Genomic DNA, 17,819 nt, shown 5'->3' on the forward strand with positions numbered 1-17,819 from the left:
AAGTAGCAATGGTACAGAGACAGGAAAAAAGCTGCAAGAATTTACATTTGAAAAATGATCAGAATAAGATCTTGTGTCTTCAGTGATGTCATAGAACTACTGAGTGTCCATCAACTGCAAGCAGCTCCTTTGAGGTTAATCAGGGTCCCGACAGACAATAATTCTTTACTTTGGTGTGACATTAATAAATAAGGAAATTCCAACTGGACTCGGAATGATTGTTTCAAAGGCACAGCATGATCTTTAGTGATGATTAGCAGTAAAAGGAATTGCATCTTCTGTAGCAAAATGGCTAGTAGCCACAGCAGCCAGAGCCATACCCACATCCATAGCCACAGCCATATCCAGAGCCATATCCACAGCCAGAGCCATAGCCACAGCCATATCCACAGCCATACCCACAGCCAGAGCCATAGCCACAGCCAGAGCCATATCCAGAGCCATATCTACAGCCATATCCACAGCCAGAGCCATAGCTACAGCCATATCCACAGCCCCCACAGGAGTTTCCATAGTAGTTGCAATACATGGTGTCAGGAGGTGAGGTTTCAGTTGAGGTGTAGGAGGGTATTTCTGAAGTGTGAGGATCACCTACTTTCCCAGGACCTTTATATACTTGTGGGGATGGATGGGTCATACCTCACATGGGCTCTGTTCTCTCATTTTACAACTACTTGTCTAAAATGAGCTCATTCTGTGTACAACAATTTTGTTAGAATGTCGTAATTTATTTACTACTATCCTGGACATTTTCTCAAGCTTTAAAACAAAATAAAGATACATTTCCTAAGCATCCACGCTTAAACAACCATAATTTTATCTTTCATAATTGCACTAAGTGACCATGACATAAAACATCACCAAAATATATTTGACCTACAAATATGTGTTTATTACTTAGCCCTTTCAACATCTTAGAAATCATCTATTAAACATGAAGTTACACTCTCTACTGCTAGCATCCTCTTCATCATCAGCAGCATCAGTATCATCATATCATTTTGGTTTCTTTTTTTTCTGTCTTAATATTTTGGGGGTTTTTTCCCATCATATTCACTTTTTATGGATTTTGGATAAGGAACTGAGTATTTCAACATGTTATATACACTCCCTGAAATGTTCTCCTTCTCTCTGCAGTAAAATTTGCCTATCCCCTACTTTTCCAGTCAGGTTATAACATTTCCTTCTTTGGGGCAAAAAGTTTTGTTAAACTCCTAATGGGTAAGTTATGTAAAATTTATTACTGATTGCTTAAACAAAAAGGACAAACTTTTCCAAGAATTTCAATTTAGAGTGAGGAAAAATGTCTTGGTTTAATAACTTATTTATTAAAGTCCAGTTCCTAAATGGTCATCTGTTCATGAGTTTTCTGACTGGTCTCATGTTTGCGCTATATATCCATTCTCCACACTAAAACGTAATCAATCATTATTTAAACTTCCAGACTCTGTAATATTTTCTTGATTTTATTCTCACCTGTCTTCTCCATCAAATAATATTTTAGTAACGATATTTACTTATACTACTTTCGTTGGATACCTTATAATCATAATGTTAATAATAGTTGAAATTGTCATGGTATTTATTATTCGTCCTTACTTTTAACTTGATATTATATTTCCCCCTTGTTTCCCTGACAAGTAGACTTCTAGTCCATTAAGTTTCTTTCATTAACAAATCTTTATTTTTTCCCAGGTTTGGGGCTTTTTGTGGTTTCTTTATCCTCCATCTTAGCTTTTCCCTTTACACACTAGTAAATCTTGTCTGTTACCACTGATCCAATTTCCATATATATACAAGAACTCCTAAAACTAGAGATCTCTGCAGCTGTCTGGGTCCAATCAGGAGATGAAAACCATCCTGTAGGTTAAATAGAAAAAGGTTAATGTAAAAAAAATTATTAGAATACTCAAGGAAGAAAGAAATTAAAAGGGTACCCCTGCGTACTGGATAGGAGAGACGTTCAGTAGTTTGGCCAGTTACTGGGCAAGCAGGAGACAACTCGGGGTGAAAAAACAATTAGGAACAGGCGGTATGGAATTAGAGAAGGTCTGGGGAGACCTGGAGCACAAGCAGATGATGGGAGAGCAGCCTGTATAGGGAAGCTGAGTGTCTGTGTGTGCAGGAAGCCTATGGAGACTCATGCATGAGAAATTTTCAAGGCACTGGGTTTCATCAAGAGAGGGGTCAATTAAAGATTATTGCCAGGCTGAAGCTCCAAGCTCCAACATCGCTGAGGATCCAACCTATTCTGGACCCATTGCTGAGTAGATCCTCACCAGCTGTCGCACTGCTAACACCATGTACTTCCTTCCAAAGCTGCAGTCAAAAACTGCACAACTGCTTGCTCCTACAATATCTCTGCAGCAGGCTCTACTAAGAAAGCTTAATGCCCATGTTCACACTAAACAAGAAATGCTTAAAGGAATTCCATCTTAAGTTATCACAAAGCATATGCTGAAGGGTGAGCTTGAAGCTCAGAGGCAGTAAGTTGATAACTTGTACATCTCGCTTCAAAGTTTCAGAGGCTCTGTGGTAAATACAGCTTGTCACGGCAAACAAATTGATTCATTTACTGGCTGAGCTATATACTAATTATTTGACCATGGAAAATGTCCTTAAGTTTATAAACCTTAGTTTCTGCAACTGCTAAATAAAAATAACAACATGGTATTTAAAAATTTATCAAGAGACCTATAGAAAAGATATATTTCTTATATCTTTTCTATAGGTCTAAGGGTATAGCCCAGATCCTAATATATAGCGGAGACAGTACATTCTCTTTATTTTTCCCTTTTCTTTTATCTAAGCATAAGCATTCCCAAATAAACAGCTTTTCAAAGATCTACATTTACTTGTATGGATGCATTTATTATACTAAAAATTAAAGTATAAGATTTTACTTTATAGGTGCTATGGTTTTAGTGTGTGTGTGAGTACGTGTGTGTGTTAATGTTTTTCACAATGACCCAACTCTCCTAGAAAATGAACTACCACATGTGTAATTGACTTCACTGCACCTTGCCTGAAACATTTTAAACAATAATATTTCTGTAAAAATACAGACTAAAGCAATATGTCACAAAGCTTGGCTTCACGGCTTATTCTGAGGCTCAGTAAGCATGAACATCTATTGAAATTAGAAGCACCAAACTTGAAAACAGGTCTACATGTTTGATAGGGAGTAAGTAGTCTGCATTCCAAGATTGTCATAGGATTGCTATGTAAAAGTAAAGTCAGTCTCCTTTGGGAAGGTGACCGTATTGCAGTTGAAGATTGCAGCAAAGATGAGTAATGTGTCATTCATCATAAAATGGTCCTTCCTGATTCATGACTTTCTAAAGGTACTATGAGAACCACATGTATGCAAATACACTTTCTCCTTCTTTATCCTTTTTCTACTTAGATGTCGATTCAATCTGAGTCAAATGTAATTTGATCTGACTCCTCAAACAACTAGGCAGTATTCTCTACCTTTAAAATGCTTGATCTGCTAAAAAAAAAAAACCCACGTTCGGAAGTCTATATTTGAGCCTTTAACCCATTCAGCGAAACTAGCAGAATGTGAATGAATTATGAATGTCGTTTAACAAAGGCTGAGTCTTGGAAAGTCTGTTTCCAAATCAAAATCGTATTTCTAAATTTTCTTGGCCTAACACACTATCTATAATACATCTCCAAAGACATGCAAGCAGCCTCTCCTTGAATATTTTCAGTGTTGAGGAATTCTCATCTTCTTGTTTTAAATGATGCCATTTTACTGGGAAATCTCGTTAGTAGTTTCTCTACACTCCAAATCTCTCAGAACTCACCATCAGAAGAGTTCCTAGTGTCAAGATCCTTCCATGCATGCACAATACTTCTGTCCCTAATTCCTCTCCCATAAGTCTCTAATGCAGCCTTTGGTTAATATGAAATATTTCTATCTTGCCTTCTCTAAGTTTAAGCTTCTGCAAATGCAACTATGGTTACTTTGCAAATATGGTTGCTATTAATTACCTCATGTCAATCATCGTGCCTTGTCTCTTCTATAGGATAAGATATTCAAAATATATTCATCATCTCTGGCCATCTTCCAAAACTATAAAGTTATTTCTCTCACCTCTTTCCCATTGTTTTTAAGAATACTGCCACATGTTTTCAGTGACTCTAACGCTATGCCTAACGGATTTTGTTTAAATTATAAGATCAACTTTTTTTTAATTAGAGTAGGAAGAAGTGTTAAGGGTCAGACAGATCCATCTGGCTCCTGTGTGTTTTAATTTCTTCATGCTATCCAGAATAAGTACTAATGTCACCCATACTCAGACATTCTTAGAGCTAGATAACCCCTCTGGCACTAAAATCCATTTTTGCCCATTATGTATATAAAACTGTCACATATTAAGAGGATAGCCTCCTTGTAATTTCAAACATGTTCCTCTAATTCTGGCTCCTCAAAGCAGGAAGCTAATATTAATCTGTGTTCCATGTAACATTTATTTAAATATGAGGGGTGGGGAAGGGAATAGTGCCTTTAACACAAAATGTTATGAGATATACACTTCTAAGTACTCCCTCTCATACCCTCCTCCTCCATTCACCTCACTCTCTGAGCTGCCCCTTCGAATTTCCAAGTCCAGACATTAGAACATTCCCTTCAATTATTCCAATATTCCCTAAAACAAAATACTTTTTTATCTTTCTTCCACAGTCCAATCCACACACATGTAGAAATGGTTTGAACTTGGCTGTATAGTTGATATGAAATGTTATAAAGAAGCAGAAAAGGAATGAAGAAGTTGCAAAGACAAGGACAAATAGATGGATTAACCAATAAATATCTTAAAATAAAATCTAGACCAATCCTGACTCTTTAGAATATCAGGCCATCTGGCCCCTACCTACCACTCCAGCCTTGATTCTTTCTGCCTTCCCGTCCCCTGGACCTCCTTACAGTCCCTAAGTACACTAAACTATGTCCTTACAGCCTTTGCAATGTTCTCCCCTCTGCCTGCATTAGTCCTCCCCCAGTTCTTCCTATCTGAAACAGTATCATATGATTTTTTTAATTAAACTTTCTTCTTTGGAGTAATTTTACATTCACATCAAAGTTGAACAGAAAATACAGAGATTTTTACATACACCCTCTGCCCCAACCCTTGCATAGTCTTCTCTATTATCAATATCCTCCATCAGAGTGATATATTTGTACCATTTTCTTTTGTACCATATCCTCGTTTGCCATCTGTATATCTTCTTTAGTGAGGTGTTAAAGTCTTTGGCCATTTTTTAATTGGGTTGTTTGTTTCTTATTGTTGAGTTTTAAGAGTCTTGTGTATTTTAAATAACTGTCCTTTATCAGGTTTGTCTTTTGCAAATATCTTCTCCTAGTTTGTGGCTTGTCTTCTCATTCCCTTGCCATTGTCTTTCACAGAGCAGACGTTATTAATTTTAATGAAGTCCAGCTCATCCATTCTTTCTTTCATGGATCATATCTTTGGTTTTGTATCTAAAAAGTCATTGCCAAACTCAACATTATCTAGATTTTCTCCTATATTAACATCCAGAATTCTTATAATTTTGCATTTTATAATTAGGTCTGTGATCTTTTTTGAGTTAATATTCATGAAGGGTGCAATGTTTGTTTCCAGGGTTTTGTTTGTTTGTTTATTTGTTCATTTTGCATGTGGATGTCCAGTTGTTTCTGTACTATTTGTTGAAAAGACTGTTTTCCTCTGTATTTTCTTTACTCCTTTCTCAAAGATCAGTTAACTATCCTTATGTGAGTCTATTTCTGGGATCTCTACCCTGCTCCATTGATCAACTTATTTTTCACCAACACATACTGTCTTTATGACTATAGTTTATACTGTCTTGAAGTCAGGTAGTGTCAGTTCTCTATCTTTGTTCTTCTCCTTCAATGTTCCTCTAATTCTGGCTCCTCAAAGCAGAATGTTGGCTATTCTGGGTCTTTGCCTCTCCATGTAAACTTTATAATATGTTTGTCAATATCCAAAAAAAAAAAATAATTTGCTAGTATTTTGATTGGGATTGCTTTGAATCTATAGATGAAGTTGGGAAGAACTGAGATCTTGACAATATTAAGTCTTACTATCCATGAACATGAAATAATATCTCTTGACATTTTTTGTTGTTTCTTAATTTCTTTTAAAAAAGTTTTGTAGTTTTCTTCATATAGATTGTATACAATTTCTTAGATTTATACCAAAGTATTCTATTTTGGGGTTGCTACTGTAAGTGGTATTATGTTTTAAATTCAAATTCCATGTGTTCAGTGTTGATATGTAGAAAAGTAATTAACTTTCATATTTTAACCTTATATACTCCAACCTTGTTATAATCTCCTTTTAATTCCAGGAAGTGCTTTTATAGATTTATTCAGATTTCCTATGTAGACAATATTGTCATCTGAGGAAAAAGGCAGTTTAATTTTTTTTTCTTATCAGTATAACTTTTTTTGTCTTATTACATCAGCAAAGACTTCCAGAATAATGTTGAAAAAGCATAGTGAAAGAGGACATTTCTGGCCTTTTTCTGACCTTAGCAAGAAAGCTTTTGGTATCTCACCATTAAGAATAATATTAGCTTTAGGGTTTATGTAGATATTATTTATATAGTTGAGGAAGTTCCTCTCTATTCCTGGTTACCAAAAGTTTTTATCATGAATGGGTGTTGAATTTTGTCAAATATCTTTTCTGCATCTATTGAAATGATCATGTGGTTTTTCTTTTATAGGTTTTTGATGTGATGGGCTACATTAAGCAATTTTTGAGGGTTGAACCAGCCTTGAATAATTGGGACAAATCCCACTTTGTTATGATGTATAACTATTTTTACATATTGTGAGATTCAATTTAATAACATTTTCTTGAGAATTTTTATATTTTCATTCATTTAAGATATTGGTCTGCAGTTGTCTTTTCTTACAATGTCTTTGTTTGGTTTTGGATTAGGGTAATGTTTGACTCATAGAATTAGTTGGGAAGAATTCCTTCTATCTTCTGGAAGTGATTATGCAGAATTGGTATAACTTATTTCTTCAGTGTTTTGTAAAATTTACCGGTGAATACATCTTGGTCTGATGCTTTCTGTTTTGGAATATTATTATTGATTTGGTTTCTTTTATTGATGAAGTGCTATTAAGATTATTTCTTCTTGCAGTTTTGGCAGACCATTTGATATTTTTGTCTCAAGTGCTATTTATTATGATTATACAAACTGTGTACAATTCTGTTTATTTGTGTATATTTTTATTTAGATGTCTGATTGGTTTTTAAACTTTTGTCTGACACTCCTACTAGATTATTTTTAAGTACAAAATAATCACTCTTTTTTAATGTTGCACTAGAGACCACCACAGAAATCAAAAAAGACCTAAATATATTCAAAGATATGCCATGTTTATGGATCGGAAAAACAAATATTGTTAAAATGTCTATTCTTATAGTTAATCTATATTTAACTCAATCCCAGTTAAAGTATCAGCAGGATATAGTTGTGGATATTGAAAAGCTAATTTTAATGTTTAGATGGACACCAAAAGAACTAAAACAGCCAAAATAATTTTGAAAAAGAGCATTCAAGTACTCACATTACCTAATATCAAGATTTACTACAGCCTTGCAGTAAAAAATATGTATAGTATTGGTGAAAGAATGGACACTAAATAAATAGTGCTTGAAGGAATAAATAAACCTATGGCTCAGCTAACACAGTGGTTGCCTAACTTCACAGAAAGTTCACGAATACTAACATCAGTGATGATTCCAGTCCAGAAGACACAAATACTTGCAGGAACAAATGATGTTTATTGAAAAAATATAATTTCCTCCAACTATGGAATATTTATACTCATGGACAATTCAAAATCACAGGCTAGGGTAACTAAGAGTTTACATTTTGAATATAATCACGATCAAATCTTCTGTTCAAGTAACATAATCCCTCAAAAACAAAGTTTCTTTGAAGTAAATACAGGTGGTATCCAATCCTTACTTAAATGTAAAGATGATAAAATGAGGTATACATTGGGGAAAAAGTGTTAATCTTAGAAATATTATTTTGGAGGCATAGCATGTTCTAGGATGATGTTCTAGCAGCAAGAGGAATAGCATCTTCTGTAGCAAAATGGTCGGTAGGTACAGCAGCCGCAGCCATAGCCAGAACCATATCCACAGCCATAACCACAGCCATAGCCAGATCCATATCCACAGCCATATCTGGAACCATAGCCACAGCCATAGCCACAGCCATATCTGGGACCATAGCCACAGCCATATCTGGGACCATAGCCACAGCCATAGCCACAGCCATAGCCACAGTCCCCATAGGAGTTTCCGTAATAGTTACAACACATGCTGGCAGAGGGTAAGGTTACAGTTGAGGTACAGAAGGATGTTTCTGAAGTTTAAATGTCACCTTCTACCCTGGAACCTTTATATAGAGCCAAAGTATACCATCAAGCAATAAACCATCATGTGATTCATGCAATAAACATTTCATTTAATACCTAGTATGTGCAAATCATTCCTGTCAGTTCATAACAAGACAACTTGGAAAATTCATAGCTATAGCATCTGCCTTAAATTAACTCATTAGTGTAGAGTCTCCAATTTTTACTGGGGAACTGTGTGTGGTTTTTGTCACCCACACATTGCCTTGAGCCAAGTACAAATCTGTAAGGTAAGTTTCCATCAATTATCCTATTATTTGAACACGGGATTACAAAGATATATTTCATGTAAGAGGCCTCTTTGGAGAGTAAGGAAGTTTAGGTACTGGAATGCAACTATTCCAATGAGCTTGACTAATTACCTTGACTAGATTACTACTCACTAATTATTTCAAAAGAGATTTTAATTGGAACACAATGCTGCCCTATATAGAAACTTCTCAACGCTGTATGTCACAGAGTTCCTATGAATCCAATTACTTGTGAATGTAAATTTCTGATGATATATTTTTACCACAAGGGCCACTCCTCAATAAATTTTTATCAACTCTAGGTGGCCATTTACTTCAAACCAAAATAACACGCCAAAAAAATCCTTTATTGAATGTTTAGTAAGTCACAAATTTCCTTCAGACTTTTTAATCTATTTGATCCTAATGAAATTGTAAAAGTTGTAGGTAACTCACAATATGGAAATTGGGGCATAAAGAGGTTAGAAAACTTACTAAAATTTTCACAGATAGTACATTACTAAGATTAAGTATCAGCTCCTCTTTGTTATGCTTCATAAAATCTTCCTTTCTAAACACTGGAGACTTGAACACTTGCTGTAACAAGAAGCTTATTGTTTCTTATACTGACCCTATCCATTGTAAAATTTCTTTGTTATAAAATTCCCATGTGCTTCAGAGTCTCTCATTATTTATATCGTTTTGTGTCCTTGATGAAATTTATTTCAGCATTCTATTCACCAGCCAGTTCCATCAAGTATGGCTGACAGGACCTCTCGCCCTTTCCCTTTCACTCCAAAGTGATCTACATTAGATATTCAGTCCTATGACCAGTCGACCAGTCTCCTGGTCTATACTGATATGAAGATATGATAGCCAGGCCATCTAAGTCAATCACAAGCATGCCCCAAATATTGCACAAAACATAATTATTCTAAAAAGTTACTTTTTGTATCTGAAATTTAAATTTAGCCGTCTCCCATTTTATCTGCCAACCTTAAACATAATTACAGGAGTGATATCCCTTCATCTTTGCCAAGGTTAAAAGCAAGTTACAGATCCTTCCCACAGTGAAGGGGAGGGAATCATATGCAGGTATATGTCATCGGGGCACATCTTAGATTTCTTACTATCCACACTTGTGTATTTACTCCTTAAACCCAACTAGTGAGTACATTTCCCCAGGGTAGATGATGAGCTGGAGTAAGGTTCCAGCATATGGACATTTTTCAAAATGCATTTCCTCTTTCTCCTCTGTTCAGAAGGCCAACTCCTATTCATCTTTCATATTTAAGCTAGAATTTTGTCTCTTTTTTCAGAAAGATTCCTGACCCTTCTCTCCAAGAGTCTTACTCCTGGCTTCTCTTCTGATTTCTTCCTCTGTATCTCTCAAACACCACTATGTATGATTACAGTACAGCAATATTCTAAACAATGTAACTTGTGGGTTTTTTATCTTTTCCACACTTTAGAAAGCAGAAATGAAATATTTTAATTCTGTTCATAGCCCATAACGAAATGGCCTTAATAGGAGCTCAATAAATTTTTGATAAATGAGCCTATGTGTTCATCTAATTTATAAGAAGTGGTTGTATTTCTTCAAGAATAACAATCAATATATCCATCCATCCTCTTTTGCCCTTTTCCAAATTACATCTTCTTTTAAGGTTTAAGGGATTCTAGGATCACTAAATTTATTTAACTACAGGTGGTTGAATCTTGACTCCAGTTATTACAATCTTTTTATATCCCACATGAAGACTGGATTTTTAAAGCCCAAACATATTATAGTGACTGGCTTCTCCTCCCACATATAGTAACATAAAAGGTTCCAATTTTTTTGTTTTCCTTGTATCAGTATCACCATTTTCACAATCAGGCTTCAAATCTAAAATTCATTTCTATCCTGTAGTATCTGACAAAGGGGTGTGGACAGAAATGAATAGGCAAGATTGACTAATTCCACTTCTCTCCCCGAGTGTGTAATTTCCCCAAAGAATAACCCTAGTAGTGGGTGACGTTGCTCGGGTTTAGACACATCCAGTGAAAGAGCACCTAAAGAGGAAGTCGTTCTTTTTTAGATGGTGTCACAAACTAGAAAGAGTTCTTGTGGTAAGAGATTTGTGTGTCATGATTATCAATTCATCCCACTCTAATTAGTGTCTCTAGAAAGACACAGAGCACATCTGCAATATTATTAGTCTTACTAATTTTGAAATACGAGTCTTTCAGATATATAACTGATTATAGCACTCTGAATTCCCCACATACATTATATTATATATAATACATACATAGTATACATATTATATATGCATATTTAATATGTATATATTATATACCTAACTATTGAACCTCTGTCTCTCTCCTGCTAACCTAATTTTTTCACCATTAGCATTTTTCCAAAGAAGATTTGTGTGTGTGTGTGTGTGTGTGTGTGTGTGTGTGTGTGTGTTAATGAGCACATGAGTTCTGGTTAATATGAAAAGAAAAAAATGAATAGACCCAGGATTGTGAAACATATATACTTAAAAACAAACTCTTGGGTAAAATGAATTAGGAACAGAAGATTCTCCTTTCTGTTTCAGAGAAGAAACTTAAGATATGTAGCATCCTGAATTCAAGATATGGAACACACTAACCAATCAGAATGAAAGAAAGTCATTCGCAGTTAGAATGAACAGCTGACCATTAGCCCTGCCAATCTCTGAGGAGGTCACAGAAATACGAGAGAAAATATAGGATGACAGTATATCTGACACAAAAGATACCCAAATTTGTTAGGACTAATGAAACCTGTTTGGAAAGAATCACAATATAGTAACAGAATAAGAAGAAAGTGGATTTACACTTTAACTATGGCCAAAATGAGGGCTCATCTTCCAGAAACATCATAGAGTAACTCAGACCCCCTCAATAATAAGAGACTTTCAAGAAGACAATCAGTTTTCTGCAAGATCTGACTGCTTGCTATTCATTGAGGTCTGATGTGACTGTAAGACATTGAAACAAAAAAAGACCTTGAAAATGATCATTTTAGGGGGAAAGGTGTACTACAGTTACATTCTGACAGCAAAAATAATAACATCTTCTATAGAAAAATGACCAGTATCCACAAGAGGCAGAGCCATAACCAGAGTCATAACCAGAGTCATAGCCACAGCCATAGCCACAGCCATATCCAGGTTATACCTGCAAGAAAATGGATGAAGACCAGGTAGTCTAGCCATTGCACTGATGATTGGAGCAAGAGACAAGTGAGGAGAAGAAGATCTGAATTGGTGCAAAACAGGTGTCCGATGCAATATTCCAAAATAAAAGCAAACAGATTTTCTTCAATGCAACATAATTCACTCTATTTAATAGTTCTTGAACTTATCCATATGATACTTTCTTTGAAGTATCATCTTACATCACCAAAATTTTATCTGCGTAAATCCTATTGATTCTTCAAAGCACAGCTTAGGTTATACCTCCTATAAGAAGCATTCCTGGACATTCACAACATGTATTAGGCATAATTCCTCTGTTCTCCCATAGCTCCCTGTGCCTAACTGTATTGTAGTTATATTATCTGATTCCTTCAGTCAATTGTGAGTTACTTAAGGCCAATAACTCTATTTTTGTTTTCTGCGAATCTAAAAAACTAAGCACTCTCTAATTGTTGAATGAGAGCCTATATTTTTTCCATCTGTAAAGAGAATGTAAATAAGAAAAATAATTATTTTTTTATATTTCCTTCCATAGCTTTTGAGGTACACTCACATTTAATACTCCATAGCTTTTGAGGTATGCTCACATTTAATATTTCATTTGATTCTTATAAAAGCAATGTGAAGTAAGAAATTGTGGTATTTATTTTTATATGCAGACTATGGATGAGAAAACAGAGACCAATCATATTTAAGTCTCATCCAAGGACTCTCAGCTAGTTAGTGTTAAGAATTGAATTAATTCAACTCCTATTATAACATAAAAGTTTTCAAGTGCAAAATATTTACTTCATCTGACTAAAATTACAAGTACTTTACAACTTCTGCCTTAGAGATCTATCACCTAGATTTTCTTTGTGATTTTCACCATCCTAGTCAAAGCCTGGTCTAAACATCAAGCAGACAACTCAACACCCTCTCAAACCTGCCCCATAACTCCTCTTATGTACCACATAAGGGTATCATAGCTGCCCTTCCCACGTAACTGCATTTTCTGCCCACTCAGACTAAGTCTTCTGAAACAACCTGCAATTTAATTTTAGAAACTACAGCCTTTTAATAAAACGATGATAATTATTCTAGATATCTCAAATTTTAGTCATTATAGGAGAAAGTACCCTAGATCAGCAACTTCCATGTCAAAATTAAAACCTCAAATTCTGGGTTTGCCTCCTAATTATAATTGGCCCACTTTTACAATTTTTTTCCACTAAAATATATTCGACATTGGCTCCAACCTTCCAAACTCTAGGACATTTTCCACATTTCACATCCCACCTGTTTTCTCTCTAAAACAGCTCTAGCATGACCGTTTTTACTTACATTATCCCCTGATTGTTTTTCTAGATAGTGACCGAATGGTACAATTTAATTTTACAAGAATTTTTGAGGACTTACATGAGGCAAGCACTATTCCAGGGCATAAAATATTGAATAAGAAATATGTATCTAGAACTCAAGAATGAGCTCTGTGCTTTAGAAACTCTCTAAGGAGTTTCAATAATTGTAGCAAATCACCATTTCCATTGAGCTGTCTATTCTTTTGCCACATGCTACGTGAATGATAAGAGTAGTTTTAATCATTGAATTTCCTCACCTATTAAGTATAATGCAATGAATATCTACTGTTATTACATCCCCTCCAAAAAAAGAAAAACCTTTTTCATTAACGATTGCATACCTTATGCCAAATCTACCGGAAACTTCTAGCAATTAATGCAATATGATGACAAACAGCAGGACCAAATCACTAGAAAATAAGCTACTCCATTAAAACTCACTAATTTGTTACTAAAAATACATCGACAGGCATTATATCAATTCATTTAGTGCCACACCTTATGTTAGAGTTCACAGCAATGGAATGCACATGTGATACACAAAACATCTAATTTGGGAGTGTGCCCATGTGTTTGACACAACAAAATTGAAACTATTGATTAAAATTCTGGACTTGTCGAAATAATGTCAATATTAATAAGCATAATAGACAAAGTCGAGCCATCTAAAATTGTCATTTTTGTACGTTAAATACAGTTAAATGTCAGCAGCTTTACACTGAGCAACCTAAAATTAATTATAATAATAAAAATCTATGGAGTTCTAACAGTGGTAGAGCTTTGCATATTTTATTTATTTGTACCCACAGCAATCTCGATCTAGCACTATTTTATCACTTTGCCTTTGGATATACTGAGGCTCAGGGGAATTAAGTAATATGCCCAGGATCACACAGCTAGTAACCGATGGGGCGTGACTAGAGCACAAGTCGTGTGGCTCTGGCACCAGGTCCTTCACTGCTATCTCTACCACTTTTTGTTTTGGTTTGCTTGTTTATTTTGGAAGTGTGATCATTTGTATGAAGTGGAGGAAATGATATCTTGCAGAAGGAGAGTACAGTTAAAGACAATGTTTCATTTACAGAAAACCTGTATATCAGCTTAAAACAGGCTCTAAAGATTTCTGGGCATAGAGCAATAATTGTAGCTTCTCTTCATTGGTTTCTATGGATTTTTTTTTTCTTTTTCAGGTCCCTAAGTACAGCAAGTCCTCGTATAATGTCATTTTATCATAACAGTGATGAGACATTGTAGAAAATTAACTCTTCGTTACATAAATTAGCCTATGGTAAAACTGGTTTCGTTATAAGTGGTTTTGCTTGAAGTTGTAGTATCTGTTGACGATGTTAAGTGAGCACTTACTCTAATACACACCTATTGCAAAATTTTAAAGAAATAAATTTCTTCTCAATTATAGGAGGGGGATGGACAGTAGTATGCTGTTAATTGTTGAACGACTTCTGCTTGAGTGATTTGCCAATTTCCATGGTGTGAATACTCCTAGAATGACTGATTTCAAGTTACCAATGGTTTAACAACTGGCTTGCAAAATTACTGAATCTGTACTATTTTCTAGTATTTTGATAATTTAACTTTCATATTTAGAATTTTAATCAAAATAGGATTTCTTTTGTGTATGCTTTTGTGTACCTGAACAGATGGCAAGTTGGTCCATCTCGTTTACTGAATAAATTATCTCAGATGTAAACTTTGCCTTTAGTGGGTATTCCCTGAAGTCTTTAGCACTGGCTACTGTGGTCTTAACTGCTTCAGAGTGATCTACAAGTTACACTTCCATAACTAGGCTAGATTGCCTGATCCTTGCTGGTAGCCTAACATGCCTTTTCTTCCTAGTCAGAGTCCTCTGCTAGCTAACTTGTGACCTTCTAGAATCAACTGTACAATAGAAATAGATCATGAAATGCATACAGGATTTTAAATTTTCCAGTAGCCACATTTTAAAAAGATAAGAAGATGAATTGACATTATAGAATACTTTATTTAACCTAATATATCCAAAACAGTATTAGTTCATAAGTAATCAATATTTTTAAATTGTTTGATAACATTTTTATTCTTGTTTTATGTACCAAGTCTTTAAAATCTGGTATTTTACATGTACAGTGTATTTTATTTTGGACTAGCCACATCTTGCTAGTGGCTGCCATATGGAATGACACAGCTTGAGAGAATCTGAGAATTTCTCTATTTTTCTATGGGAAGATGTAGCCCTTGATTTTATTTTTTTAATAGAAGTTTCTATACTAGCAATAAATATCAGCTTATTTGCTTCTTTTCCTAAATTCCTCTGCCTTGAATTCTATTTTCCTTCTCCTGTAACTGACTGATTTCAACTCATCTTTTATGGCTCTGCTCACTTATCACTCTCCCTTGGAAGCAACTTCTGACCTTTGTCTAGACTTTCCACTTCTGACTGATTTTAGGTTTCCACCTTGAGTTCTTTCTCGGTAGCCCCGTTATACCTGCAAACTCCTAGTATAATGTGAATGAATGATGTACTACTTTGTGTCTAACTAAAGATTTTGAATCTTTTGAAGAAGGGACTATGTGTTTTATCTTTGTATCCCCAGGGCCAATCATAACGCGCAGCTGGAACATGGATCTTTAAATATGCAAACTGACTGAAAGAACAAATAACTGATTTTACCATTTAGAAATGCTACATCATTCAATAGTTCACCCAAGAATAGAATTTTGTGCTTCCTTATAAAGGGGTTTTAAAGCTTAAATCATTTCCTGACTTAAGAAAGTACACACTACTATCAATGGTTTTTCTTTCCTCCATATTGTGATTAGACATATAATATATGCAAAATCTTCATTTTGCCAACCTTCACCAAACAAAAGCACATCAACATTCACACACGCACACACACACATGGCCACACACACACACACAATCATTTTCCTATTTTTATCACCCCATCTCTCTTACATTAACATCATTTTCACTCACTGCTCTGCTGAAAGTTTCACATATTCTTTGATTAAGAAAGTCACATCTCAGATTCTGAAGATAGGCTAAATGGTAGCTGTGAAGACCATTTCCTGAATATGTAAATTATCTTATACATACCGAAAAAAAGTATCTCTATTACTTCAACCCTTCTCTTTTTCATTAACCTGTTTTATGCCCTCCATACTGATTATCTGTCTATATTAATCTTAATTGTTTTTACTTGTTTTTTTTTCTCTTCACCAACTAGAATTTTAAAACCCTGAGAATAAGAAATTGTCTATATTTTCCTGTCTTTATAGGATGTGGCCCTTTCAAAACTGCTCAAAAATATTTGTCTATTAAGTGTATTACATCAATATCTTCAACTTCAATATGTACAAGCAAATGTATTTGTACTTCAATCAAATGCAGATGACATAATAAAATATATATCCTCAAATTTGTTCTTTCCATAGTTCTTCACTGATAATGCGACCACCTTAGTCACCTTCAAATTAATCAGTAAGCCTGGAAACTATCTATCCTATTTCTTACTCTTCTAAGTGCTCAGGCCATACTTTCTCTCCCTAGAACTTTTGTCATAACCTCCGAAACAGGTGCTATTCCCCCTATTCCTTCTCCACCAGCTTCTCTCCAGACACAGTGTGATTTCCAAGCAGAGTTCTAAACAATGTGACTTGTGATAGTTTAGGCGAGTGCCTGAGCATGTGGGATATGAGAAATAGATGGAGAAGACATATTTTGACACTGGTATAGGAATAAATGCTTGTATTATATCAAAGAAAAACACAAGGTTCAGGTAGCATATTGTTAGCCCACTTTCCCAGAGAGGCCATAATGCTTCAAAATGAAGGAATTCACAAACAAGTGAACACAGATTTGTGAGATTCAAAAACATTTTTATTGAGAATGGTGATTTGCCCAACTCTAGGATGTCAGTATCAACAATGGTCATAAAAGACAATCAGAGATTAATATTTGAAAAATAGTCAGATGCTACCACAGAGCCTTTGGGCACAAGATGCCATTCTAAGAAATGGGTCGTTGGAGGTACAGATGCTTGAGTCAGCATTATCTTTAAAGGTGCCACTTCAGAAGCAGACGAGGCTTGGATGTGATGTTCTACCAGCAAGAAGAGTAACATCTTCTAGAGCACAATGGCCTGTAGCCCCAGTAGCCACAGCCGGAGCCATAGCCACAGCCATATCCGGTTCCATAGCCACAGCCATAGCCGGTTCCATATCCACAGCCATAGCCAGTTCCATATCCACAGCCATATCCAGTTCCATATCCACAGCCATATCTGGTGCCATAACCACAGCCATTATAGGGGCCAAATCCACAGCCATAGCCGTATCCACAGCCATAGCCACAGGAGTTGCCGTAGTAGCTGCCACACATGGTGTCAAGAGAAGAGAACTCAGGTGGATTGCAAGAGGATGTTCCTGAAGGGTCTGTGTCTTCTGCTTGCCTTGGACCTTTATATACTGTCAGTAATTGGCAGAGCATACCATTCCTCCCCTGACTTAGCCAACAAATATTTAAACGACTACATATTATGTGCCAGTCACTGTTGACAATCAATAATGCTTTGCTTAAAAT

At 35.4% G+C, this 17,819-nt stretch overlaps 2 protein-coding genes across 2 annotated transcripts; both read right to left on the reverse strand.

Moving 5' to 3' along the window:
- Nucleotides 1–292: 292 nt before the first annotated feature.
- Nucleotides 293–8,359, reverse strand: LOC120598792 (keratin-associated protein 21-1-like). Its single transcript, XM_039857861.1, has 3 exons — nt 8,179–8,359; nt 5,790–5,793; nt 293–446 (listed from the first exon to the last, which is right to left on the reverse strand). Exons 1-3 carry the CDS (start codon nt 8,357–8,359, stop codon nt 293–295), a joined length of 339 nt encoding a protein of 112 aa, XP_039713795.1.
- An 8,941-nt stretch (nt 8,360–17,300) lies between these two features.
- LOC120598904 (keratin-associated protein 21-1-like) lies at nt 17,301–17,618 on the reverse strand. Its single transcript, XM_039858036.1, has one exon. The coding sequence runs from the start codon at nt 17,616–17,618 to the stop codon at nt 17,340–17,342; it is 279 nt and encodes a 92-aa protein (XP_039713970.1). The 3' UTR covers nt 17,301–17,339.
- Between the last annotated feature and the right edge of the window lie 201 nt (nt 17,619–17,819).

Source organism: Pteropus medius, unplaced genomic scaffold, assembly GCF_902729225.1.
Source record: "Pteropus medius unplaced genomic scaffold, Ma_sr-lr_union100, whole genome shotgun sequence".
Taxonomy (NCBI): Eukaryota; Metazoa; Chordata; class Mammalia; order Chiroptera; family Pteropodidae; genus Pteropus; species Pteropus medius.